Source organism: Dasypus novemcinctus, chromosome 15 (assembly GCF_030445035.2).
Source record: "Dasypus novemcinctus isolate mDasNov1 chromosome 15, mDasNov1.1.hap2, whole genome shotgun sequence".
Taxonomy (NCBI): domain Eukaryota; kingdom Metazoa; phylum Chordata; class Mammalia; order Cingulata; family Dasypodidae; genus Dasypus; species Dasypus novemcinctus.
Genome location: NC_080687.1, coordinates 35,760,936 through 35,786,852, shown reverse-complemented (window position 1 = coordinate 35,786,852; position 25,917 = coordinate 35,760,936). Strand labels below are relative to the sequence as shown.

The window sequence follows — 25,917 nt, the reverse complement described above, 5'->3', positions numbered from 1 at the left end:
AGGGTCCCTCCTGTCAATGCCCAATGCAGGCTGCTTGCTATTTTAAGATTAATGTGAATCTTATACAATCTGAGATTGTTTCCATTGGCGATACTTTTCTTTGGTCTTACTTATTGATTATCAGAACATTTCATATGTGCAAGGGGCTGTGCTAGGCTTTAGGCAGGTATAGAGAAGTGTAAGGCATGTGGCCTACTCTTCAGGAATCTTTAATGTAGTTGGAAAGGCAAAATATATGCAAACCCTTGACTAGTAATGTATGGAAACAAGGGTGCAGAGTTGGGGTGGAGGGAACCCTTTGAGCTAAAATGCTTTACTAAGGTTGATGGAAGAAAGTGGAAATTGAGTTTAATTTGATGAGTGCATAAGATTTAGGCTCAGAAGTATATGTACTTGAACAGAATTGATGTTTGAGGGTGGGGTGGGGTTTATCCTGGGAAAAACTTTTTTGAAAGCATGAAATGGAAAAAATGTGTTCAGGAGGTAGTGAGTTGAGCAGTTTGATTGCAGTAAAAGATTAATGCAACAGAGCAAAGGGAGGTAATGTTAGAGAGGCAGGTAGGCCCGAAGGTGGAGGTCTCAGACCCAGGCTAATGAGTTATAATTTTCTTGTGGATGGAGAAGTTACAGGATTAAATACACACAACACAAACACACATACACATGCAGAGCTATTTTGTGCTTTTGCACAGTAGTGCAGGATCACCATGAAAGCTGAAACCATGCAAAATGATATTAGTATTCAGTGGGGAAAATTACGATTGCTCTGTGACCTTCAAAAAAATTTTAAGTAGTATTTTGTTAATACATAAAAAAAAAAACCACTCATAAATGTATACTTAAAAATGTTTAGGGAGATGAAAAATTGTAAAACTAATAGTACTTTATGATTTATTAAAGCATTAGAGTCCTTGAAAATTAAAGTGTTTTTCTTCTTTGTATAAAACTTATCAGGGAAACGGACTTGGCCCAGTGTTAGGGTGTCCGTCTACCACATGGGAGGTCCGCGGTTCAAACCCCGGGCCTCCTTGACCTGTGTGGAGCTGGCCCATGCGCAGTGCTGATGCGTGCAAGGAGTGCCCTGCCACGCAGCGGTGTCCCCTGCGTAGGGGAGCCCCACGCGCAAGGAGTGCACCCGTAAGGAGAGCCGCCCAGCCCGAAAGAAAAGTTCAGCCTGCCCAGGAATGACGCCACCCACACTTCCCGTGCCGCTGATGACAACAGAAGCGGACAAAGAAACAAGACATAGCAAATAGACACATAGAACAGACAACTGGGGGAGGGGGGGGATTAAATAAATAAATAAATCTTTTAAAAAAAACTTATCAAAGGTAGTATGAACTGTGCTTGCCTTCTTACCATACAGCGTATATGTGGAGCAAGCATCTGTGTCTTGGTGAACATGATGCCATGGTCCTTTCTAAGTTTGAATCAGCATCCATCATTTTACCCTTGAACTTTGAATTTATAAAATATCTTTGAGACTTTCTTTCATGTGAAAAATTTTGCCAGTTTCACTTCCTCTAGGATATCTTTATCCTTTTCATCATAACCACTTTCATTTATGTTGATAAGTTCATCTTCACTACATTCCTCTGCCTGCATATCTAGAATCTCAAGTGTCAGCATTCCCACGGTCCACTGTTTCTTCTCCAAGTTCCATTATATTCGATTCAAATTTCACTTCCAACCTTATTACTTTTTTTCCTTTGGTACACTTGTCTTTATTGGCCACTTCCCTCATTTGATGATCCATTTTTGTAAACTGTCATTTGGGTACATCACTGGGAGACAAGACGGCAACAAAGCTCATGCTTTGCTGTCCATATGTGGACTGAATTACAATTGTGCAGTGACCAATTGCAAATGGACTTTGAAAGAATTGAAGTAATTAGTCACCCGTAAGAGTGTCCCTATGTTATCTGAGTAGTGATTTATGGACTGAAAAGCTTGTAGTCAAGTTTGTACTTTATACAGCTATTCACATTTGATAGACTGTAGTAACTGAAATTTGAACCATGTTGCTGGGAGACTGGTGAGATATGTGCATATCAGAACCAACCAAAATGAGAAGTGTCTGTCTATATATTGTTGTATTATACATTCATAGGTATTTATATATGTAAATGTGTTTATAGTTTGCTTATTTGTTAAAAAAGAAAATTGGGCAGATAAACTAGAATCTAATGGAATTGTATATTTATGGGGTAGGGAAATGTTGTAAGGGGGAATGGTGTAGTAGGGATAGGGGATAGAAATGAAAGTAAGCCTTTTTTCCCATGGTTTTGGTTTTTGAACAATGTAAATATTTTACATATTAAAAAATTAAATTATGTTTTCACGTTGAGTATAAATCAGAAACAAACAAATCTCCATATCATAACTACAAAGAAAAGGTTTCAAGTAGCTTTTGAACATGGAACTCTTTCTATCCTTAGTGGGTATATTCTAAAAACAACAACAAACTGCAAGAAATCTTAAAGCTTAGTAAGAGACTTGTTTATTGTAATCATAATTGAGATTGTAGTATTAAAATTTGTTATGTATATGTATTCTAGGAGAAACAAGTAAATGTTTAAGAGAAAAGAGACAAAAATAAAATCAAGGAGTTTAAGAAAAAGCCCTGTATTGGTAAATTTGTATTGGAAATTCATTATGAATGATAATTTAAAAAAACATGTTTTCTAGATTTGACTACTGAAAGAACTAGAAGCAGTGACACTCAAATAGCTTTTAAATGTTTCTAGTGCCTAGATTCGGTGTTTCTAAATATCATTCCCTAATATAAGGAATTAGGGCTACTTGGAGAAATTCTAGGTCGAGAACAAGGAAATTACAAGGTAATCCGGGGATATCTGAGCTAGAGAGCAAGGAAGTTCTCAAAGACCAGTGGGTTGTGGTGGCTGTGGTGGGGAGATAGAGGAGGCAGTGCTGAAAAGTCACAGGAGCAGGTTAAAGGACGGTTTGAATGTTAAAACAAGTGAATGTTACTATTTGTAACACATTGGATATGTAAAATTCCATGAGTATATAGAGATACCCAAATAAAAGGGAAAGAAAAAAAAAAACTTATATGAAGAATGCCAGTTAATAAATATGGAAGTAATGATAGGATTAGAAAAATCACTTTGTAATCACCAATATAATTTTTGATTCAGGCAAGGATCATCAAGAGAAGTTAAAACCATGTTTTTCTCTAAGCTTAAAATTTTTCACAATAAAAAGATGGGATGAAATAATGAAAGACAAAGGGAGGCAGTGGTTTAGCTTTTAGATTAAGATTAAGCTTAAGTGTTCCATCCGTTTCTGGAAACCAGATTTGCTTGTACATTTGGATTCTAATTACCATTGTTTTGACACTATGAGCATTACAGGGATATTTATATAAAACAATTATTTTCAAGGAAAGTGTTATTTCAATTGTTGCTATAGATTTAGAATTACTTTATTTTTGAGCAGCCACTTCTACATGCATTATCTTCCTTGATTCTCATAATAGCTTGTGAATTTGTTATTCTCAAATAAGGTGACTGTTGCTCAGAGAGATCAGGTAATGTGTCCAAAAGACAAGCAACAGCATCAAAGGGAAGGTTCAAACTCAGGTCTTCCAGACTCCCAATCCCTTTCCATCCTCACAGCCTCTCTCCTAATGAATTAGCTCAGGGAGTAGCTTCAGGTGCCTGCTTTCAGTGTCTGGGGGAAAGAAGGCATGAAAAGAAGGCATGAAAAGGTGGAAGACCGGGAAGGAGAGTAGTATCTCACAAGAGTGTACATTTAAATTAAATGATATACTAGGAGGAGATGTTTCTGAGGAGGGAAATGCTGACATTTCTGTGAGAGAAAAAAAGGTGAAGAACTTGAACATAATTTATTTCTTTTTCTTTTATATCAGAGGGAAGAGAGGAATTTATGATGTTTCTAAAATATTCCAGATACCCTTCATTGTATATTTATATCATACTCACCTATAAAAGATTAGAATGAGGGCCAAGAGGAGAGCCACTGCTTTAGTCCAAGTCGTAGAAGCTGTACAAGGTTCTCATGAAAAGTGCCTTGAACCCTGATTATACTCATGGTGGAAAATCTCAGTGGGCCCATTCAACAATATTAACACTTTGTTTTTTTAAAAGTAAATTTGTTCATCCACATTTGATAGACATCGATTTGATAGAAAATGCATACCTCTGTCTATTTTACACTTTGGTGACCATTTTCTGAAAGACATAATATGTGGCTGTATTCTGGCTTCAGGCCCTTAGACAATGACGCACCAGCCACTGAATTCCAGTTGTTTCCCAGTGTCCATTGATTGTTTACCTCTATAGGTAGATGTGTTTAAAATGTTAATAAGAGCTAAATTTCAGAGTTCCCCGACTTTGATTTCAGTTTAATTCAAAAGAAATGTATTCTCTTGCTTTCCACCCTTGTGGCTTTCTAAATCTTAGGAACAGGCATACTGATAGTGGTTTTCTTTTCCCTCCAGACAAGGCACCTCTGTCCAAGAGTCTTTTACTGGTCCCCAGTGCCCTTTCCCTTTTACTGACTCTTCTCCTGCCACACTGTCAGAAGTTCTTCGAATATGACCTCCAAGCAGTCAAGAGTGACTTCCAGGTGAGCTCTGATTCATCACCCTCTTGGGAGGAAAAAGGACATTTTTTCCCCCTTGATTTGCCTTTTCCTTCTGCTATTATTAGTCACTCCATAAAGTCCCTAAATTTGCAAGAAATAATATTTATTGTTACTATTCCATTAACAAGTAAATTTTCTACTTCTGCTTACTGATATTTCAGCAAAGCATAATGAAGTAATTGCAGGATTTCCTTTTACTGGACACATCTTTTCAGCTTTGCTTTTTATTCATGAAAATGCAATTTATAAATTTGAATGGAATTTAAAAAACGTTAAATCTGTTTTTAGGATCATTTTGCATACTTAACATTTTCAAAAACAAGTCTTGGTTTCAATATTTGATATAAGTTTTCAGTGCTAACGGATTATAAATTAGTGATTTTGTTCATAGTGTGGTTAAATCAAGTAAGAACTTCTTGAGTTTTTGATGCTGGGAAGAGCAGAACTATGGCTTTCAAGATTTTAGTCTGTTCTCATTGAAAATGCTGCTGCTAGGGTTCTTATCTGTGAGTTGGAATATTAGGGCAAATTATAGTGTATAACCTGTCACCCTTCCTTTGCTAAATATTTGATTAACCATTTTAAACATAGTAATTTTTTGAACTCTGATACCTTTTCTTTATAGAGGTATAATTAAAACATTGCTCAAATTGGCTTCACCAAGTGCCTGTGAAGTTCTGTCAGTTATTTATCCATACTCATGCTTTCTGAAAAAATGCATTATAGCTTCTGTATTATTTTAGATGCTATATTGCAGTGGCTCTCAGCCCTGTCTACCCACAAGAATCACCTGGGAAAACTTAAAAACTTAAAAAAAAAAATTGATGCCAGGTCCTCACACTAGGCAAATTGAATCAGAGAATCTGGTGGTGGGGCCTGGGCATTGATGTCCTTTTTAGAAAGCTCCCCAGGGGCATTCTAGTGTATGGCTAGCCTTGAGAACCACTGCCATAAGGGAATATAAGGACCCTCTGGTACCTTCCTGATTTCTGAAATATTTTCTGAATGTTAGCATGTGGTTCCTTCTAACTGCCCCACTCTGTGGACATCTGTGCTTTAAAGGCAGTTTGCTGGTCAACGAGGGTGACCTTCCTAAATGGAGGGAGACAACTCTTCTGTCCAGGAATGTGAATAGCCTCACTCTCCTGCTGGAACCTCCCAAGAGGCTTTCAGTGTGTGCTACTTATGAGAGCTGCTGCGACAGATATAAGAAACCTAAATTCTGCCTTGGGACGCCTCAACATACACATACATGATAAGAGCGTGATACTGTAGGGCACAGGTATACAAGTGTATCCTCCTTGAGGGATGATAACAGAAGTGGAGACCTGCATAGGGTGGGGTAGCCCTGGAGAACCTGGGGGTATAAATTTTCAATTTGGCTGGAAAGAAAGGATGTCTATTAACTAGCAGCAGTGAAGAGTAAAGAGAGAAGGGCGTTTTATTTTGGGAAGCAATATGAACTTTAGACCCTTAGAAGTACTGTATAGGAGCCATGGTTTGAGAATAATAAACGTTAGGTAGGATGGGTAAAGAGGACAGTTGAGGAAGAGCTTTATTTGGTAAGTTTCTGAATCTTCAAGATTTTGGCAGTGAAGGCAGAGATACAACCTTTAGTTTTCTTTAGGATGAAATGCTGAGTGCAAGCCAGTGAAAATTTTCTATAGGGAGTAATCACCTTCATAACAATATGCAGTGGTTTTATTTTTATTCCAGATTTCAAGTTTTTGTGGCCCGAGCATAGTTACAAAAGATAAGTTAATTGAACTATACCAGTTTTGTCATTAACTGCAAAAAAAAAACTAAACAATGGGGTTCTGTAAACCAATTTGTTATATTTTAGTAATCTTAAAGTTTTCCTTTCCTTAATCCCCCAGATGTTCTGAGTGACTCTTGGGACTGAGTTTCGATTAGAGTACTTTCATTAGACTATTTCATTATTTCTGAATCTACTGTTCTGCAAAGATGATGACTTTCATCATCTCACATTTGTAAAGTACTGGATAGTTTAAAAAGTACTCTTATGTGTCATGCTTATTGTAGTATATGCAGGTCTAAAGTTTCAATCTGTTTAGAATCACAGAATTTCTGAGGGAGAAAAGAGATGATTTAGTTTGCAGATGGCAGCTGCATGACACATGTGTGCCCTTGACAGTCATTGCTAACTAATCATGCTTCTATTTCTCACTGGCCCTGATGATGAGCTTAACACAGTTTTGCAGATAACCACTCCCAAATCAGACAGGTCAGAAAGGGATATGAAATCTAGTGGCCATCTCTGAACTAGTCCAGTGCCCTCCTATTTTAAAATACACTGATGATAAAGACACTTACTGGTATCTTGCTTGGAGTGAATTGTCCTGATAATTGGCATAATCAGTTTCCTCATTTATATTCTTATTATTTCTGTTGGCAAGAGCATTTAGCTTGTATGACTTTAGACAAATAAAATACTTTCTTTGTGCCTCTTTTTCCTTAAGATAGGGTTAATATTTTTTTCTTTAAACTTTATTTTGAAATTATTTCAAACACATAGGACAGTTGCAAATATAATACAAAACCCACACAGAGAACTCTGACATACCACTCCCCCCAACCCCCACCCCAGATACCAATTTCATCATTTTGCCACATTTGCCGTATCTTTAATTTATTTGCCCATCTGGCAATTCATCTCTATCTATCTATTGTTATTATTTGCTAGACCTATATTTCATAAAGTAACTGTGAAGGGAAAATAAGATCAGCATTTGGAGATATTATTGGGATTATTTTAAGAAATTTGGAAATATTTAAGAAGACTCAAAAATAGGTCTTTAGTAGCTCTTTGTTTTTTTTGTATACATCCTTATATGTTTTTCACCCAACCAGTAGTTAAATAAACTAAAAGTTAAATTATTTTAAATTTTCAAACTTAGCAGTATTCATCGACAGTTGCCATAAATTGCCCAGTACATAGTTGCTCTGAAGTAGATTGATCATTAAAACTTAAACACAGGCGGCGGACTTGGCCCAGTAGTTAGGGCATTCGTCTACCACATGGGAGGTCCAAGGTTCAAACCCCGGGCCTCCTTGACCCGTGTGCAGCTGGCCCACGTGCAGTGCTGATGCGCCTAAGGAGTGCCGTGCCACGCAGGGGTGTCCCTGCATAGGGGAGCCTCACACGCAAGAAGTGCTTCCCGTAAGGAGAGCCACCCAGCACGAAAGAAAGTGCAGCCTGCCCAGGAATGGTGCTGCACACAAGGAGAGCTGATACAACAAGATGATGCAACAAAAAGAAACACAGATTCCAGTGCCGCTGACAACAACAGAAGCGGACAAAGAAACAAGCCGCAACAAATACACACAGAGAACAGACAACCTGGGTGGGGGGCGGAGAGGGGAGAGAAATAAATAAATAAAATAAATCTTAAAAAAAAAAAAACACTAAAAAAAACAAATACAAAAATGTATATTTTAAAGTTTATAGCTAAATTGTTTTTCAGTTATTTAATAGCATAAAAATGAACATCTCTTAGCCTTTTATTCCCCCTCATGTATATAATTTTTCAAATCTTAGAATAAACACAGTCCTAATTTTTTTTTACAGGAAGTTTTATGTTGTCTTTTTGAGAATACATTTTTTTACTGTAATATGCAAAACATTTTAAAAATAGTTATTGTGCCTTAGTAGGAGGGAATTTTTAGTGTTGGTGCATTGAGTTCATTTCTTAGGAAAACACATATGTTGTTTACCCTTTGTGTGTGCATTAATATTTTGCTTATAATTAGAATATTAAAAACAAACAGTATAAAGTAAGCACAATAAATTTGTTAAGGAAGAAACCTGAACAATTATTACTTTTATTTGTTGTTCTTTTTTTTAATCCCCATCCAGATTTGGAGGTTGATGTGTGGAAGAATAATTTGCCTAGATTTGAAAGATACTTTCTGCAGTAGTCTTCTTATTTATAATTTTAGGATATTCGAAAGAAGATATGGCAGCAGAAAATTTGCAGTAAGTTTTTATGTATTTTGCCTTTGCTACTTAGATTGTAGGAAAAAATTATGGTTTGTCTTTTTTCTCATTCTTAAATATGTTTATTTTGTTAAACTTGGTGTTATTATTTATGATTATCTGATCCTATGTGTGATTTAGAGCATGGATGTTAATAAAAGAAAAATTTTAAATTTAAACTGTTAACATAGTATAATAATAATAGCTATTATTGGGTGTGAGCGGGTAATACAATTCTTAAAAATAAATAAATTTCTAATCACTTAGTTTGCTTGATGATTTGTGTGTTATGTGTTAAAAATAAATGGTGCTATAAATATCTTTTCTTCAACATAGAAGTTATGGAGCTTAGTGCATTTTAACAATATAGTTTTCCTCCTCCATTTTGAAAAGTGTTCTAATAAAAACCAAACAACTTTTGAAAAAATGTGTACCTGAAAAAAAAATATGTATGTATACCTGAGCTGGTTCTAACTAATAGTTTATTGTTAGGAGTCTTACCTCTATTGTATTCTTCCTGTTTTATTTTTTAGTCATTTTTGCTGGGTTCCTGGGTTTTGTCAGCCTTGTTTGACTTTATCCTCGTTGAAGCTATGCAGTATTCATTTGGTATCACTGCAGCCAGTAATTTGCCTTCTGGATTGTAAGTAGCTCCTAAAGATTGGCTTAATTTAGAGATATTTAAATCTCAAACCATTATTACCTGTCAATAAAAGAAGATTTTACACTTACAGATGTAATAAAATTGAATTTATATGTACAAATATCCATCCATGCTTACATTTTCTTTATGTTCCTGAAACAAAATTAATTTTACCTCAGCTTTTCTTTTTCTGGCTTTGAAACCTCATATTTTAGAGAAATTTTAATGGATTTCCTATTCTGGTCCTGAAGGTAGAATTAATTTTATGTTTTTATAGTGAACATTTGTCTTTGTAATTTTGTGACCTAATTACATACAAAAATACAAAATATTATTGGATTAGATTAGGAAATGTAATAAATTTGTCTGAAGTTAAGCTTCTGTAGAATGATCTTCTTTTTAAAAAATTGATATTGCTTCTGTACTGCCACCAAAGATAAACAGAAGTCAATATATAGATACAAGTTTGTAGCCTAACTGCAATGTCCAAACTCATCCAAGCTGCATATGTTTTCTTATTGTGTTGATCTTCTTTTTAAAGAATACAGTGTATTAGTATATAAGATAACTAGTGTCTAGGATCCGAGTTGATAGCACATTTAAATTACCTTAAATCATTTCTCTATTTAGTATTAAGACTATATTTGGGAGATGAGATAGTATGAAATATAGACAGTGGATATTGTGTTATGTGTACTAACTTTAGCCTTGTTATCATTTTAAAGGTAGTTTTTAAGAATTATTGGGCAATTGTATGCATCTCAATTTAATTCACATTGATCCTTATTTTAAAAATAAGGTGTGAGTATTGACACTGAGGTATGATTCTGAATTATGCTTGAATGGAGACTGATAAAGCTTGTGTCATAATTATCATGCAATTTTATTTGAGTTCCACAAGTTGTAATTGTAATTAGAGTGAGAAATTTATATTGATTATTCTGCTACTGTGGGAAATAGTTCAGTCATATTGAATGAGTCTCTGTTGATTCAGAAAAGAAATAGTGTCAGTTTTTCCCAAACATTTCTCATCCAGGCCAATTCTTTTTGGTTCTGTATAAGATCTCCTGAGTTATGAAAGGGTATATATGTGTTGTGTGTTAGAGTTAGAACAAATTTTAGAGATAAATAGTACATTTCTTCTCATCTTCTTCATTCTTTTTTGAGGTACCGGGGCCAGGAATTGAACCTGGGACCTTGTATGTGGGGAAGCTGGTGCTAAACCCCTGAGCCACATTGGTTCCCCCATTCTTCTTCATTCTTATTTACATTGTCTCCTTGTCTGAAGACTTTTTTTTTTTTTTTTTAACTCTCTTTAGAGTTGAATGACAGTGGCACCTCAATATTCATTTATTTCTTTTTGGAATCCTGTTTGCCAGTGAGAGTTCTTTCATTTGTTTGTTTGTTTTTAGGAGGTATCAGGAATCGAACCTGGGACCTCATACATGGAAAGCAGGTGCTCAACCACTAAGCTACATCCGCTCCTCTTTTTACTTATTTTTAAGGGAGAAAGCATTTACCTATTTAAACCTCAGTTTGTAGTAAAAGTTGCAAACTTGAATAAATTCAAAAGTTACAGGGAACCGGACTTGTCCCAATGGATAGGGTGTCCACCTACCACATGGGAGGTCCACAGTTCAAACCCCGGGCCTCCTTGACCTGTGTGGAGCTGGCCCATGTGCAGTGCTGATGTGCACAAGGAGTGCCATGCCATGCAGAGGTGTCCCCCGTGTAGGGGAGCCCCACGTGCAAGGAGTGTGTCCCGTAAGGAGAGCCGCCCAGCATGCAAGAAAGTGCAGCCTGCCCAGGAATGGTGCCGCACACATGGATTGGTGACACAACAAGATGATGCAACACGATGACGCAACAAAAAGAAACGCAGATTCCCGGTACCACTGATAGGATAGAAGTGGTCACAGAAGAACACAGAGCAAATGGACACAGAGAGCAGACAACTGGGGGGTGGGGAGGGATAGAAATAAATAAAAACTAAATCTTAAAAAAAAATTTATAGTCTCCTCTTTGAAAGACAGTATATTAATCAGCCATCACCTTAATGAGTATAATTATCTTCCTGTTCAAATAACTAAACATTACAGTATGACTTTTTGGACTCTTGAAACTTTCTTAAAAATAGACTTCTAAGACCATACTTTTTTACTTCAATATATAAACTTTGAATTTTGAGACTGTATCTTTTATTAATGGTTGCAAAGCTTCTGAAACTCAGAAGAGGGAGGAAATTACTCTCTTTTTACATGGAAGTGCCTTGTAATGTGCAGCGTTCTTTTCATAATATCTTGCTATCTTTTCCTTGCCATCAGTGCCAAATTTATCTCTCTACTATGCTTTACTTCCTAAATGTCTTCTTTTAACTCACCACTATTGAAACTTTGCTAGTAACCAATAATTTCTGAAGTTACTTATTTTCAGTCATTCTGTTTGTGCAGTAGCACATTAAATGCGTTTGATCTTTTATTATTTAATGAAACAACCTGCTTCCTTTAAGTTCCATCACACTACTCTCTCCTGGTCCTTTTCAATCTTACTATCTGCAGCTCTTTTCTCAAACTTACTCCAGGTAGTTTCTTTGGACTATGTTGTCCACAAGATAGTCTTTTGTTTGTTTACTAATAACAAATCTATACTACTTTTCTGATCTTTCTAGAATCATATTTCTTAATAATGTCTGGAAGCAAAAAAATTTATGTTCTGAAACTTCTATTTTTTCTGGTCTTCTTTGTCTACTTTGCCTCCTTCTTCCTTCCTCCTTCTGTGCTCCTTATTTGAATTAATGGCCTTTCTATTTACTCAGTCATCCAAACTAGAAATCTTTTTCTTTTCTCATCACTGGAGTAGGACACTGAGTCTTATCAAGTCCAAGTTCTGTATAACCTATTTGTTCATCCCATCCTCTCTACTGCTACTGTTATCATCCTCGTCCAAACTAGTCTTTTATTTTCTTGCCTAGATTTTTACAGTAATTCTTCATTTAGTCTCTCTGTCAATTCCAAAACATGCCATGCAATGCTGTCAGAAGTTACCTTTCTAAAATACAGGTCTGGCTTGTATTTTAGAAAGGAAAAAGTACAAGTTTTTTTTCTTTTTAAAAACCCTTAAGTCCTTGACAATAAAACCAGACTCCTCTCAGAGGCCATCTGGACAGTCTGAATAGTAGGAATGGCATGGGCTGTGCCATCAAACAGACCAGATTCAAGATTCCAGCTTTGTCCCTGACCTCATTCAAATCTTGCAAACCACTCCCATGTGAGTCACTTAACTTTCTTACCATGCTGTGTATCTGTATTCTCATGCCTCCTTAGTTTTGCTTTTGCTCCCTGATGCCCTTGGCAAGATTAATTGCCCTTTTTTGTGTATTCCAATACATTTATGACCATCCTCTTAGCATTTATTACATTGCATCATCATTATCTGTGCTTTCTGCGCCACATTACTAAATGTGGGATGATCAGGTTTTAATTTCTGTACCTGTGGCCTTACACTAAGTAATATTTAAGGGATAACAGTGATTACAGCGAAGCTCCAATCAGATTGTAAGGTCCTTAGCCATAGGTCTGTTCATCTCTTTTTCTAATGCTTTGTATAGAAATTGTACCTGACAAATGATAGATGCTTATTACTTCTATTTGAAGTTCAGAACATATGACCATTATATTTTAAAGTAAAGCAAGTTCTGGTATTAAAAGTGATATATATTAGGTAATTCTAGCCTCTAGTAACCGTTGCATGTCATACATCTGTCTTTATTCCCATTATTTTTAATCATTAATATTTATGTGTGGATGTTATATTGTTTTCCAAAACCACACCCTAGTAGGATTTTGAATCTTTACATGTCATGTTTAAAATGTATCTGATTACAATGGTGGATAAAATTATTTTTGAATTAACAGTTTTAGATTATAGTTTATTAGTGATTTAACTGTGACTTGTGCTCTCAGATTAAACTCAGCAAAAGCCATTGTAGAGAATTTGCCATTTAAAAATTACATCAGAGTAGATTAATCTGTATAGTTGAGAGTAGGCTAGACTATGTATATATTTACCTTAAGCCTACAAATAAAAGAAAGGAATGATTTTATTTGTTTTAAAAATGTTAAAGATAATTATTAAAGTATCCTATTCACTCAGCTATTCAAATAGAGTATTTTTCTCTTTGAAGCACCTTGACTCCTACGTTCTTAGTTATAAGAATGAGCCTGCTTCTTTTTATTTTTGAAGAATTGGTGATTCATATGAAAGGACAATTGAATTTGGTTTCTAGTCCTGGTTCTGTAACTGAGCAAGTCACATAACTTTTTTGGACTTCAGTTCTTTATATTTAAAACAGAAAGATTCGACTGGAAGATCATCTTTAAGCTATCTTTTAGTGCTAAAATTCTATTTTATGATTAGACTCCTTTGTGTTATGCTTTTTTTTGGTAAAGGAATATGAATTTTATTGTGTTTATCCAGACTTCCACACATATGTTAATTATAGAAATCCATTTATAGCCAATGCATATTTTTGATCATGTTAAGAGTGATAAAGATGTTTTGACAGAGAGGAAGTTACGGTTGAATCATTTTTCTATTTCTGTAGTATTTGGAATAATAGGCACTTTACAGAGCATAGTTCAACTGCTTTTTTTTTTAATGGAGAGATTACTTGGTTTTGTACTTTAGAGGAGATGAAGGAGCAAGGGTAGAATTAAAATCCAACATTCTTGACTAGTGCTCTTTACACTGTACCTTTTGGCCTGGAAAAATCAATTAATCTCTTTCGTTATGTGATGTTTAATCACATAAAAGGAGTGAACCATTTATGCTGGAGAAAGGTATTTCACCATATAGCAGACACCTCATGTCATGGGAATGAACTTGGCAGAAATAGAATTGCAGGTCAGGTTTCCACTGTTTAAGTAGAGTTACGTGCATAGTAAAATTTCAGTATGTCTGTTTACAATAAATAACCAATAGTATATTTATGAAAGAAAATTAAGAGTAGGGAAGGGCCAATGGGTTTGGTCTTTAATTTTGCTCTGTAGCAAGTAATGGTTATGAGAAGCATATAGCTGCTTGTGTAAGAATACTGGAAGTTTGGGGTTTAGAATAAAATATTGAATAGAACTCCAATCCTAAGGACAAATTAGACTTAAGGGAGCTGCATCTAGATGGATTAATAATTAAATCAAATTATTTTGAACAGTAGCTGGATTTTTTTCCCTACCTTTTTGATTGACAGAGATGACTGACTTACACCACAGAATTAAATCCAAAAAGTTGTCAATTATGTCTTTAGGTAAGACTTGGATATGAAACACAAATAGGATGTTTACCATCCAGGAATTCATGAATGTTGTATAAAAGTTTTAAAATTAAAATAATGAGTTTATTAGAATACTTCAGAGTATTTAATTATGTTGCCACAATAATCAAATCCCACTAGAGTTTTTAAAGTTTTTTTATTTTTTTCAGGCAAAAAGGAGCTTGATAATATGCAGATTACCCTTCAACCTGACCCTAGCGTAGTTGTAAAATGAATTTTAAAAATATTCAGGGGTGGGGAGTAGGGGGAACCCTGCTGTCATTCATAACATTTCACTGTTGATGTTGCTTAGTGACCGTAAACTTCCTGATCGGAAACTTTTCCTGCGCACACTCCGAAGATAATTGCGGTATAGCATGACACTAATGACTCTGGCTTGAAATTGTTTTGAAACAATGTAGTAGAGAATAACATCCAGACACGTGCTCAGGTTCATGAGAAAGGTGGTAAAGGCTCCCCAGGGACTATAACTACTTTTTTCCCCTTCCAGCATTAGGAAAGCAAAACAAATATGAAAAGGCGTAAAGCAGACGAGCACTTGCACCATGAGAGTGATGATGATTCTTATAGACTTCTCCTTGACTTTTGGTTTCAGCTTAGATGTCCTTCCACGAAGGAGACTATGAATAATGACCAAGTAGCACCCAATCATGATGAACAGAGGAATCAGGAAAAAAAAAACCAGTCGAGTGAAGTTCAGCACATTCATAGCTTTTAAATGGATAATGTCAGAAATCTTTACACAAGTGGCGGGGTTGGAGGCTTTATCTGGGTCTTCATATAAAAATAGCAGAGGGATAGTGATTGTCAGAGTCATTACCCAGACTCCCACACATGCGAGCACAGCTTTGCCTGTGTTTTTAAGTTCTTTGGCATATTTTGGCTGCACGATGGCCATGTATCTGTCAGCACTAATAAAAGCAAGAAGCCATAGAGCAATACTTGGATAAAACACTGTGAGAGCCCCAAGAATCTGGCAAAAGTCCTCTCCAAATGGCCATTCACCTTTTGCATAATAAAACATTCGAAAGGGTAAGCTCATTATGAATATTAAGTCCAATAATGCCACATTCATCATATAGACAGTTACAGTGGTTCTCTTTTTGGTGGTACAACTGAAAACCCATAATGCAGTGACATTAACAAGTAATCCAATTATGAAGATACAGCTGTAGAACACAAGGGCAGCAATTTTGTATTCCTCTGGATGAGAGTTGTCAGAAAGAACTGGTCGATCTTGATTGCTAGGGGTGGTCATCTTATATTTTGTTTGTAGGCATGATACTTAGAAACTGAAAGAAATAGTTAAGAAAAGTAAGAGGAACAAAACCTTTTATTGAAATATAAATGCTCAACATTCTCACATTCAGTTTGGCATATCAGTTAATTTTAATTTTGAGAGTATTTTATGGTGGAGAGTCAATATATATGTCTTAGTATTTATTAAAGAATTCATTCCTGGGAGATTATTACTAATATGTAGTAATTTATTAAAGTGGTCTGGGGTGTCATAGTGCACAGGCGAATTTTTTATTTTCTGTCTCCCTGCCCACTTCCCTTCTCACTTTTGATTTTTTTTCTGTAGTGTGAAATTGTGTAGCAATTATTTCTATAATAAACATTCTTTTTTTTGGATTAATTAGACTAATTGAGGGAAGGCCATTATCAATTTTTATCCTAAAAAATAATTTTCCACTTCTTACTGTCTTTGTTCTGTTTAAATATTTTATAACCCAGATTAGTTATGTCAAATAATGAATTTTCACTCATTAAAGGTAATTTTAATATACAAAACTTATACTAGAAAACTAGTAAAGGAACCATAAACCTGGTTAATTATTGAACATTTACGGTAATTTTCACTTGAGGACAAGAACTTTTCATTTTTCATACTTTTGTTCCCAGTGCTGATGGAGCGCAAAGTAGGTAGTTACTAAATATTTGCTGAATTGATGAATCAGTAAAGGAAGGAATCTTACAGCAGCTCTTCTCTAGTTTGTCGAAAAAGACTTGTGTGGTTGGCTATTAAGACTTTTTTAAAATGGCAAACGCTTCTTGATAATATTATCTTTTGTTCTTTTTAAATGAACTTATTTTAAATTATTATGGGTCTAGAAGCAGATGTCTTGTGCTGTGGTCTATAGGTCAAGAACTTGACTCTTGAAGCAATGGATAAGCTATTTTATAATGCAAGGTTGGGAGTTCCCAATACTGTCTTCCAGATTGTGTTTACAAACATCTTAGAAACTGACTTCATCTACTGTGATGGTGCACAGAAAGCAATAAGTTTCTAAAGAACTTTAAAACAATGTATTGCCAGTATTAAAAAATTTTATACCTTTACTCTACCTAAATACAGAAGCTTATTATTTGTCAAATTTAATCTTAAAAAGAAATGTCAAAAACAAGTAGGTATTAATAGGATGTTTCTCAACAATTTGATATGTATGCAAAAACTGGAAATCTCCATTACCAAAAAAATGTCTATTTAAAATAGAAAGGAGTTCAGTTGTGACTTTAAATACCACTGGCCCCTTAGTGTGAAACTTCTGTCATCCATGATGCAATACCAAAAATGACAGGTTTTAAAAATAGACTCAATACAAAGAGATGGAACATTGTGGCATCCCCTTGAAATATGGAGGTGTATGAAAAGTTTCCTTCAAAAATGTCACTTTGCATAGTGGAATGTCTCTAATTCAGTACTGAATCTGTCTTTACTAAAGACTATTGGGGGCTGGGAAACGGACTTTGGCCCAGTGGTTAGGGCGTCCGTCTACCATATGGGAGGTCCGCGGTTCAAACCCCGGGCCTCCTTGACCCGTGTGGAGCTGGCCCATGCGCAGTGCTGATGCGCGCAAGGAGTGCCGTGCCACGCAAGGGTGTCCCCCGCGTGGGGGAGCCCCACGCGCAAGGAGTGCGCCCGTGAGGAAAGCCGCCCAGCGTGAAAAGAAAGAAGCAGCCTGCCCAGGAATGGCGCCGCCCACACTTCCCGTGCCACTGACGACAACAGAAGCGGACAAAGAAACAAGACGCAGCAAATAGACACCAAGAACAGACAACCAGGGGAGGAGGGGAAATTAAATAAATAAATAAATCTTTAAAAAAAAAAAAAAAAAAAAAAAAAAAAAAGACTATTGGGGGAGAATAGCAGTCTGTGATTGGTGGCATCATGGACTCTTGATAATCAAGAATTATTTCAAGCAATTTCTGTAGACAAACACAACATATAAGTTTGTTTTTCCCCTTTGTTCATTCATTCTTTCCTTCCTGACCAAAACTAGTTTGCCAAATATTTAAATTAAATCAGATTTTGGAATAGAATTCTCTAAATTAAAAAACCTGTATTTGAAGCCTTTAAGCTTGAATTCTTACCCTTTTATTTTCTGAGATATCAAGTTTTCATTTATCCATTTGAGCAGGCTTATTTGTCAGCCCATTTTCAGGAACACTCTGTCCGTTTTTGTTTATCATTAGTAGAATCAATTTAAATCATGAAGGCCCTTTCTCTACTTAATTTTCTTAGCATTTCTAAGAATCATGTTCATTAAAAAATATTTTTGAGCACGTAGGTACTATATATCTGGCTTCAAGGGTTCATTTCTCTCTACGTCAGACCTTTAGAAGTAGGACTATTTTAGGGCACAATACCGATAGCATAATAGCCTGAATAGTGGTTGGGGTAAGAATATTTCAAAGTCAAGGTCATATTTATTAGGTCTGGCAAGAGAGAAGCTGATTTCTTCCTGAATACCCCAATTCATGGGGTATCATGAACAGAGGCTTTACTTCACCATAATCCATATCTCTCCATGTGGTTGAAATACTTCTAGGTAAATTTTTTAAAAAACAGAAAACCCTATGTTAATTAGAATTTCCAAATACTTATGACTAGAATATTAATTTCTATCAAATGAGAAAAGTACTGCATAGATAAATTAAATCTCCAATATCAGACGGGAAGAATAATTTTGTAGGATTTATTTTTAACTCTTAATAATTTTTAATATACTAACAATTGTAATATAAAAGAAATTTTATCTTTTTTTCTTTTACTATAGCACCAGGATTTCCTCTGCCTACTCTCAACCCCTAATTTTGTCACATAAATTCCATACTTAGAAACCAGTTTTGACTAAATCCCCTTCCCCTGTTGGACTCAATATAGCCTGCATAGCCTGTCACTGATACTTGTATTCATTTAAGTTCGAAAAAATATGAGGGAGGCATACTTTTTAAAGGCCTTACTGGGATAGGTTGTACTCTGCATACAACTCTAAATTTTTGGATAAATATTGAAGAGTGATTTGCTTTCAAGTCAACTTTTTAAAAGCTTAAGGTCCAATGATTATCTATAGTTTTCCTTTTCTTAAAAACCAGTAAGTACATTTTGAGAAACAATGTATTTGAAACAGTGTGATGAAGATTCCAAAATAAATTTATCATTTGTCACATCAACATATTCCTTAAGTTGAAAAAAATTACATCTATTCTTACTACAAAACAACATAGAAAATTGATGAAGAATCATATTAATAATGTGGAAGGATAATAGCATAACCCATTTCTTGGTTCTTCACCAATATAGTTTTGGTAATAGAAGTATTATTAAAATAAAGCAAATGATTTTAAAATTTAAAAATTAAAGCATTGTTACTTCTGACAGTGCTCTATGATGAAGTTAATTAAATGCTGCTTACCTTCTGCCCTTCAAAAAGCTGTATTAGAGACGAACATTTTTCAGTATACCCAGTTCTGTGAAAGATATATCCTTGCTTCTGTTAAAATAGCTCTTTCTAGAAATGATATGTTTAAGAGATGCTGTATTTCTTTTGCTGCTTTAAAAAGTTGTTTCAACTGTAACACTTGGTATGGGAGTCATTACTCATTCGGCTGTAATTGCTGCTTTGTCTCTTTCAGGAAGTACTCGTTGAAATAAGGTTTTTTCAACTTATGACTTTACCCTGGATGTGGTTTTTCCCTTTCACAAATGATTTGTTTATGAAGTCATGTTTAACATAAGCTCTGCTTAAATGATGACATATATTTAAAAGAACCATATAAAAAGTGGAAAATTATTTCACTTTGTTTGCTTTGATGCTTTAAATCTGTATCATCTACGGAATTTGATGTTGAATAGAAAGGGTTAAAAGTCTAGCCTCTTTACTTTCTAAGCTATGTGACTTTTAGTTACTTAACCACTCTGAGCCTTTGTTCCTGCTTAGTTTCTGTACAGTGAAAATAGAGATCATACCCCAGCTGATAGGATTGTGAAGTACATGGCACTTAGTAGGTACTCTTAAATGGAGACTAACTCTCTTCCAAAGAATATCTATTTCTTACTATTTAGACATTTCTAGATGGGTTAAAATTGGGTCTCTCAGTTGATTGCTTCTGCATTACATATACATTTTCCCACTTAGTTTGCTTTATTTTTCAAGTCCCTAATATTTCACTTCCCTTTTCTGTTGTATGGAAATCTAGAAATAACTTCTTTTGCTTAAATATTACTGCAAGTGCTCAGACAGGGTTTGGGAGTCTTATGGAGTAATTTACTTATTAAGAGTATTTTAATCTATGAAGGGAAATGAAACCAATGGAAAGGGAAGTGATGGTTCAAATTAATCAAGCCTGTCTAGTTATATTAAATTTTTTACTTTCTCTAAAAAATCATCTCATTTTACTTGTCCTAAAATTTTAATTATTTGTATATTTGGTTATGCATGATTTGTCAGCTCTTAAAAAGTACGTGAATTTAGCTGTATTTGTTTTTTGAATTTAAGACTTTTCTCTGACAAAACAGTAGTAAGGTTATGACTTATAAAATCTTTTTTAAATCCTTGCCTTTGGTGATAAAATATTTTTAGTTGTTATAACCTGCCAGAAAAATGGGTTTTAGAAGCATTGGCAACAACCAGAACAACCATTTCTTGTGTAGATGAGGGACTTGAGGCCCAGGGAGGTCCAATGACTTGCCTAAAAGCTCAGAGTGACTACTAGGCCAAACTTCTGTGGGTGCCAATTTTGGTGTCCTCCCATTTCTCCTCTAGCTACTATAATGATTTCTTTTTTTAAAAAATATATTTGAGAATTTTTAATTGATATTGCATTTAATCTATATTTAGCTTAAGGAACATTATCCTTATATGTATATTTTAAAGATTTATTTATTTGTTTCCCTTCCTTTCCCCTCCCCACCCCGGTTGTCTGCTCTCTGTGTCTATTTGCTGTGTCTTCTTTGTCTGCTTCTGTTGTTGTCAGCAGCGCGGGAATCTGTGTTTCTTTTTGTTGCATCATCTTGTTGTGTCAGCTCTCCGTGTGTCCGTGTATGTGGCACCATTCCTGGGCAGGCTGCACTTTCTTTCGCGCTGGGTGGCTCTCCTTTTACAGGGCACACTCCTTGTGCGTGGGGCTCCCCTACCTGGGGGACACCACTGCATGCACGGCACTCCTTGCGTGCGCATCAGCACTGCGCATGGGCCAGCTGCACACGGGTCAAGGAGGCCCGGGGTTTGAACCGCAGACCTCCTGTGTGGTAGACGGATGTCCTAACCACTGGGCCAACTCCGCCGCCTATAATGACTTCTTATGAGATGATTCATTAGATTTATTCATTAGAGACGATTTATTCATTGCTGAATTGCATTAATCAGTTTTTTACATGTGAGATTACGTTTCATATGTAATTTGGAGATAGGAACCCCTTATCTGCAAGCTGATGTGTTCTCCACCTTAATTTTACAGAGCCTGTGACAAGTTTTCTAAAATTCAGTGCTCATTAGCTTTCCCTATGCTGTTGAAATCAACAGATTACAGTGACACATACATTTAGAAGGTTTTTCTCATTAAGGCTTGAGTCCTTTATCTTACCTGGGAGATTCAAATTTCTGAATTGCCAGTCTCTCAGCCAGAGGCAACACGGGGCCGCCTCCTCCTCCTGCTGAAGATTAGTTTTTTGAAGTACTGCCAGGGCTAGGGACTGAGCCTGGGACACCTTGCATGTGGGGAGCAAGCGCTCAACCACTGAGCTACACTGGCTCCCCTGAGTTAGTTTTTTTGTTTGTTTTGTTTTCAGGAGGTACCAGGGATGGAACCCAGGAAGTAGGTGTGTGCATGTGTATTTTCAGCCTCTAGTGAAGGGCCTTGCCTGTAACAGGCATTTAATAAATCTTGATTGAATGTATGACTGAAAAAGTAGGTGAAGAAATGAAGGGGTTGGGGGGAATAATGGATGAATTACTCAGCCCAGTGTCAGCATCAGGGATACTCTGTCCACCTTATTTTCTGGGAACTTGCCAGTCACAAGGCAGATGTAAAGACTTAGGCCAAGTGGCATGAGGCAGTGGCCCCATCCCCCCTTGACCCCTGCAGCATTTAACATCATTCTGTATGTTCCTGCTCTCCAAAATAATTGCAGTGAAAAAGAAAACCCCCCAAATTGCTTTCAAGTAAAAAATAGGTTAAGGATTAAACTTTTAAAAGTATCATTTTTGCCTCTTTAATACTTGAACCTATTGGATTTTTTGTTCAAATGGCAGGACTTACCTCATACAGGGACGGTTCATACAGCTTTAATTTTCTCACTCATTTTGAAACATGAGTTAGAAAGAAAAATTTCTCCTGCTTTCTAAAGAGGGACCTCGCATATTACCAGAGATTACAGGAAATAACTGTTTCAGCTCCATTTTTGAGTGCCAGGTTAGGTGTCAAAAGCCCAAAGTAAATTTCTATTTTAGTACTTGAGCTCTGTTTTTGAGTGAATATAGTTTAGTTAAGCCAATTTTACAATTATTAAAGGATGTAATTAATAGATTTACACAATAAATCCCCATTGTAAAACATGCTTCTGTGTTAGAGATTTATCTGTGCCACAGATAAAATTGTATTACCTATTTTTTAAAAAGCGGAAACAGCTTACATGCTCAATAATTACGTTTTTAAAAAAGATTTATTTTTTAATTTATTTTGTTTTTGCACTCATTGTCTGTTCTCTGTGTCCATTTGCCATGCGCCCTTGTGTCTGCTTGTCTTTTCTACTCATCTTCTCTTTAGGAAGCACCAGGAACCAATCCTGGGACCTTTTGATGTGGAAGAGAGACGTCCAGTCACTTGAGCCACCCCAGCTCCCTGGTTCCTTGTGACTCCCATTGTCCCTCCTCTGTGTCTCCTTTTGTTGTGTCATCTTGTTGTGCCAGCTCTCCATGTGGGCCAGTCTCTGTGTGGGCCAGCTCGCTTTCACCAAGAGGCCCTGGGAATCGAACCCAGGACCTCCCATGTGGTAGATGGGAGCCCAGGCACTGGAGCCACATCTCCTCCCCATGTTACCTATTCTTAACATATTTCTCTTAGACAGATTAAGTCTACAAAGGGACTTATCCTTATTTCCTTACCCCAGCATTGTGACGAGGGAACTACCTTGGTTATTATTCATCGGTGTTTCCCAGAATGGTTAGTAGATAGTCTTCAGAGAGAAGAGGAGATAAAGGAAATATCTTATCTTTGGACCCTAACATTCTCCCACTGCAGTATTATAGAACTTTTGTTCCCTGCCTGTCTTTTACTCAAAATTGTATCTAAAGTAACTGCTCTTGCTTTGCTTTTTTTTTTAAAGGAGTGTTAATATGTTGAATATTAGAAGTTTCTGGATAAATAAGATTAAGAAACTATGTGCCTAAACATGTTAGGGTGTGTGTTTTTTTTTAATCCAACAATTTATAGCTCTAATCTTATAGCCAAGTTAATATGAATCTCCTTTTAATTTGATTTCCTAAATTGTATTATAAATTTATTTATTCCCAAATTCCATTTCCTAGACAGTTTTTATGCAGCTTTACAATTTTACAGGCTTGCAGACAATCAGCAATTAATTACTTAACCATTGATGTGATGACAAAGCAGTTGAACCCGGTTCTAACCAAAGCTATAGATAATTCTAGTTAAATAGCTGTACATCAGCAATGAAAGTAGAGTTCCCTAAAAATATTAAAGATTCTTTCAGTGGGAGGATCTTCATAGGAGAAGGCGTCTATATGGCAGTGAAATCAGTCCTGCAGTCACTGAAGTCCTACAAGACCGGGGGTCAAGATTTGTAATGTGACATTGAACAGAAACCCAGTCAAAGTCCCTTGGACAGTTGATTAACCAGAATGCTGTGGTTATTGTGATATACATGACCTCCTCTTACAAATTCTGATTTCACAATTAAAGGATGAGAAGGCATGTAGATAAGTATACAGGAAAAAAAAAAAACCCTAATATGAGGAAGTAGCAGTTCAGAAGAATGATGGTGGCAGATCAGGATTGGTGAAGAAATGACCAATTTGTTATTGAGTTATTTAAATATAAACCTAAAATATGACCACATATCTATAAGGATGAAGCCTGTTCACTTAAAAAGATTTATATACAGTAGATGCACAGAGAAGATACACAAAGAGAGAGCTCCATAGACAGGGTAGAGGCTCCAGGAAGAGAAATGAACCATTTGCCTCGTAGTTCATAGCTGACCTTATGAAGAGAACAGAGCAATTGAGAAGGAAAGGAGCCCTCCAGCCTACAGCTGAGATCAGGTGGAGCTGGGATGATGGAGCCTTTAGAGGAAAGAGGAAAGCTGAACCTTTGCAGACATTGCCTGCCAATTTGCTTCAACGAGTGGCAACAGACTTTGGGTGAGGAAGTATCTCTTATGGTTCTTGAGTTCCACTTTTTAGGGCCTCTGACTGTAAGCTTCTACCCCAGATAAATACCCTTTATAAAAGCGAACAGAGATGGCAATGAACTAACAGGCAGAGCTGAATGCTCTCACAAAAGCAACAAAGGAGCCAAAAGCTTTCAGAGGGACCTACTTTGGGGGTCAGCAGACCACGACGTGCTACACAACTCCCAGGAGGGTGAGGAACTGAGAGACAAAGAAGCCAAAATGACAAACATGAGTTACCAAGCCTCCTGCCCCCCGTGGTGGGCGGGAAGGGCTCAGCTTTCCACCTCCAAGATATTAAGCTGGGGTAAAGCTTCTGGCTTATTATAGCCAACTGAGAGGGAACAGGCATCTCTTTCCCTGTCAGCTATTTCAAGGGAAAGGGATGGGAGGTTGGGGTGCTTTTCTTAAATGAATTCGGCCAACAGAGCCCTCTTTGAATCTCTGCTCTGGAGATTCAACACAGGAACCTAGGAAAGTTGAGACTGAAAGACCTCCATGGAAAGGTGCACTGACTCGTGCCATCTGCTGGCCGGTCTGGAAACTGCATGGACAAAAACTCTGCTCTCTGTATCCAACCCCTTGGAGAAAATCTGCACCCCACTAGTGAGTCCCTGGCCTGATTTTGAAAACTTAAGCTGGGAAATTTTAAAGATTAAGAATAAGTTGAGCCAAATATCAAAGAAGAGCTATGGAAAAACAAAACGAAACCATAGGCAGGAGAGAGATTAGCCATTAGAGTAAGTACACCAACATGTGCCTAGACATCAGCAAAAAATTACAAGCCATACTAGGAAACAGGAAGAGATGGCCTAGCCAAAAGAACAAACCAAATATCCTGAAGAGATTCAGGATTTAGTACAATTAACCATGATAATCACACAACTCATCTAAATTACTTCAAAGAATTTAAAGAAAATATTACTAAAGAAATAAAGGAGGCAGTGGACTTGGCCCAGTGGTTAGGGCATCCGTCTACCACATGGGAGGTCCGCAGTTCAAACCCTGGGCCTCCGTGACCCGTGTGGAGCTGGCCCATGCGCAGTGCTGATGCGTGCAAGGGGTGCCGTGCCACGCAGGGGTGTCCCCGCGTAAGGGAGCCCCACACGCAAGGAGTGCGCCCCGCAAGGAGAGCCGCCCGGTGCGAAAGAAAGTGCAACCTGCCCAGGAATGGTGCCACCCACACGGAGAGATGACACAACAAGATGACGCAACAAAAAGAAAACACAGATTCCCGTGCCGCTGACAACAACAGAAGTAGACAAAGAAGAAGACACAGCAAAATAGACACAGAGAACAGACAACCGGGGTTGGGGGGGAAGGGGAGAGAAATAATAAATCTTAAAAAAAAAAAGATATAAAGGATATTAAGAAGACACTGGGAGAGCATAAAGACCAATTTGAAGGCCTGCAAAGAAAAATAACAAATCTTCTGGAATGAAAGACATGATGGACAAGAATAAAAATACATTAGAGGGAAGTGCATGTGGCTCAACTGATTGGACTCCTGTCTATCATATGGCAGGTCCTGGGTTCAGTTCTTGGGGCCTCCTGGTGAAGGCAAGCTGGCCTATGCAGCAAGCTGATACAAAAAGATGACTCAACAAAAAAGAGACACAGAG

At 36.6% G+C, this 25,917-nt stretch overlaps 2 protein-coding genes across 4 annotated transcripts in view; one reads left to right on the top strand and one right to left on the bottom strand.

Annotated features, from left to right (window-relative positions):
• The window catches only part of UBAC2 (UBA domain containing 2), a 211,404-nt gene that overhangs the window by 32,044 nt on the left and 153,443 nt on the right, over positions 1–25,917 (top strand). For all 3 annotated transcript variants that reach the window (XM_004458418.4, XM_071208231.1, XM_071208230.1), the window contains exons 2-4: positions 4,484–4,611; positions 8,507–8,626; positions 9,160–9,269. In XM_004458418.4, the coding sequence (XP_004458475.1) occupies positions 4,484–4,611; positions 8,507–8,626; positions 9,160–9,269 (358 nt within the window). The remainder of the gene's footprint in view (positions 1–4,483; positions 4,612–8,506; positions 8,627–9,159; positions 9,270–25,917) is intronic.
• On the bottom strand, positions 14,716–19,500 carry GPR18 (G protein-coupled receptor 18). The gene is made up of 2 exons (XM_004458416.5): positions 19,299–19,500; positions 14,716–15,890 (listed from the first exon to the last, which is right to left on the bottom strand). The coding sequence occupies exon 2, from the start codon at positions 15,854–15,856 to the stop codon at positions 14,861–14,863; it is 996 nt and encodes a 331-aa protein (XP_004458473.2). The 5' UTR covers positions 15,857–15,890; positions 19,299–19,500; the 3' UTR covers positions 14,716–14,860.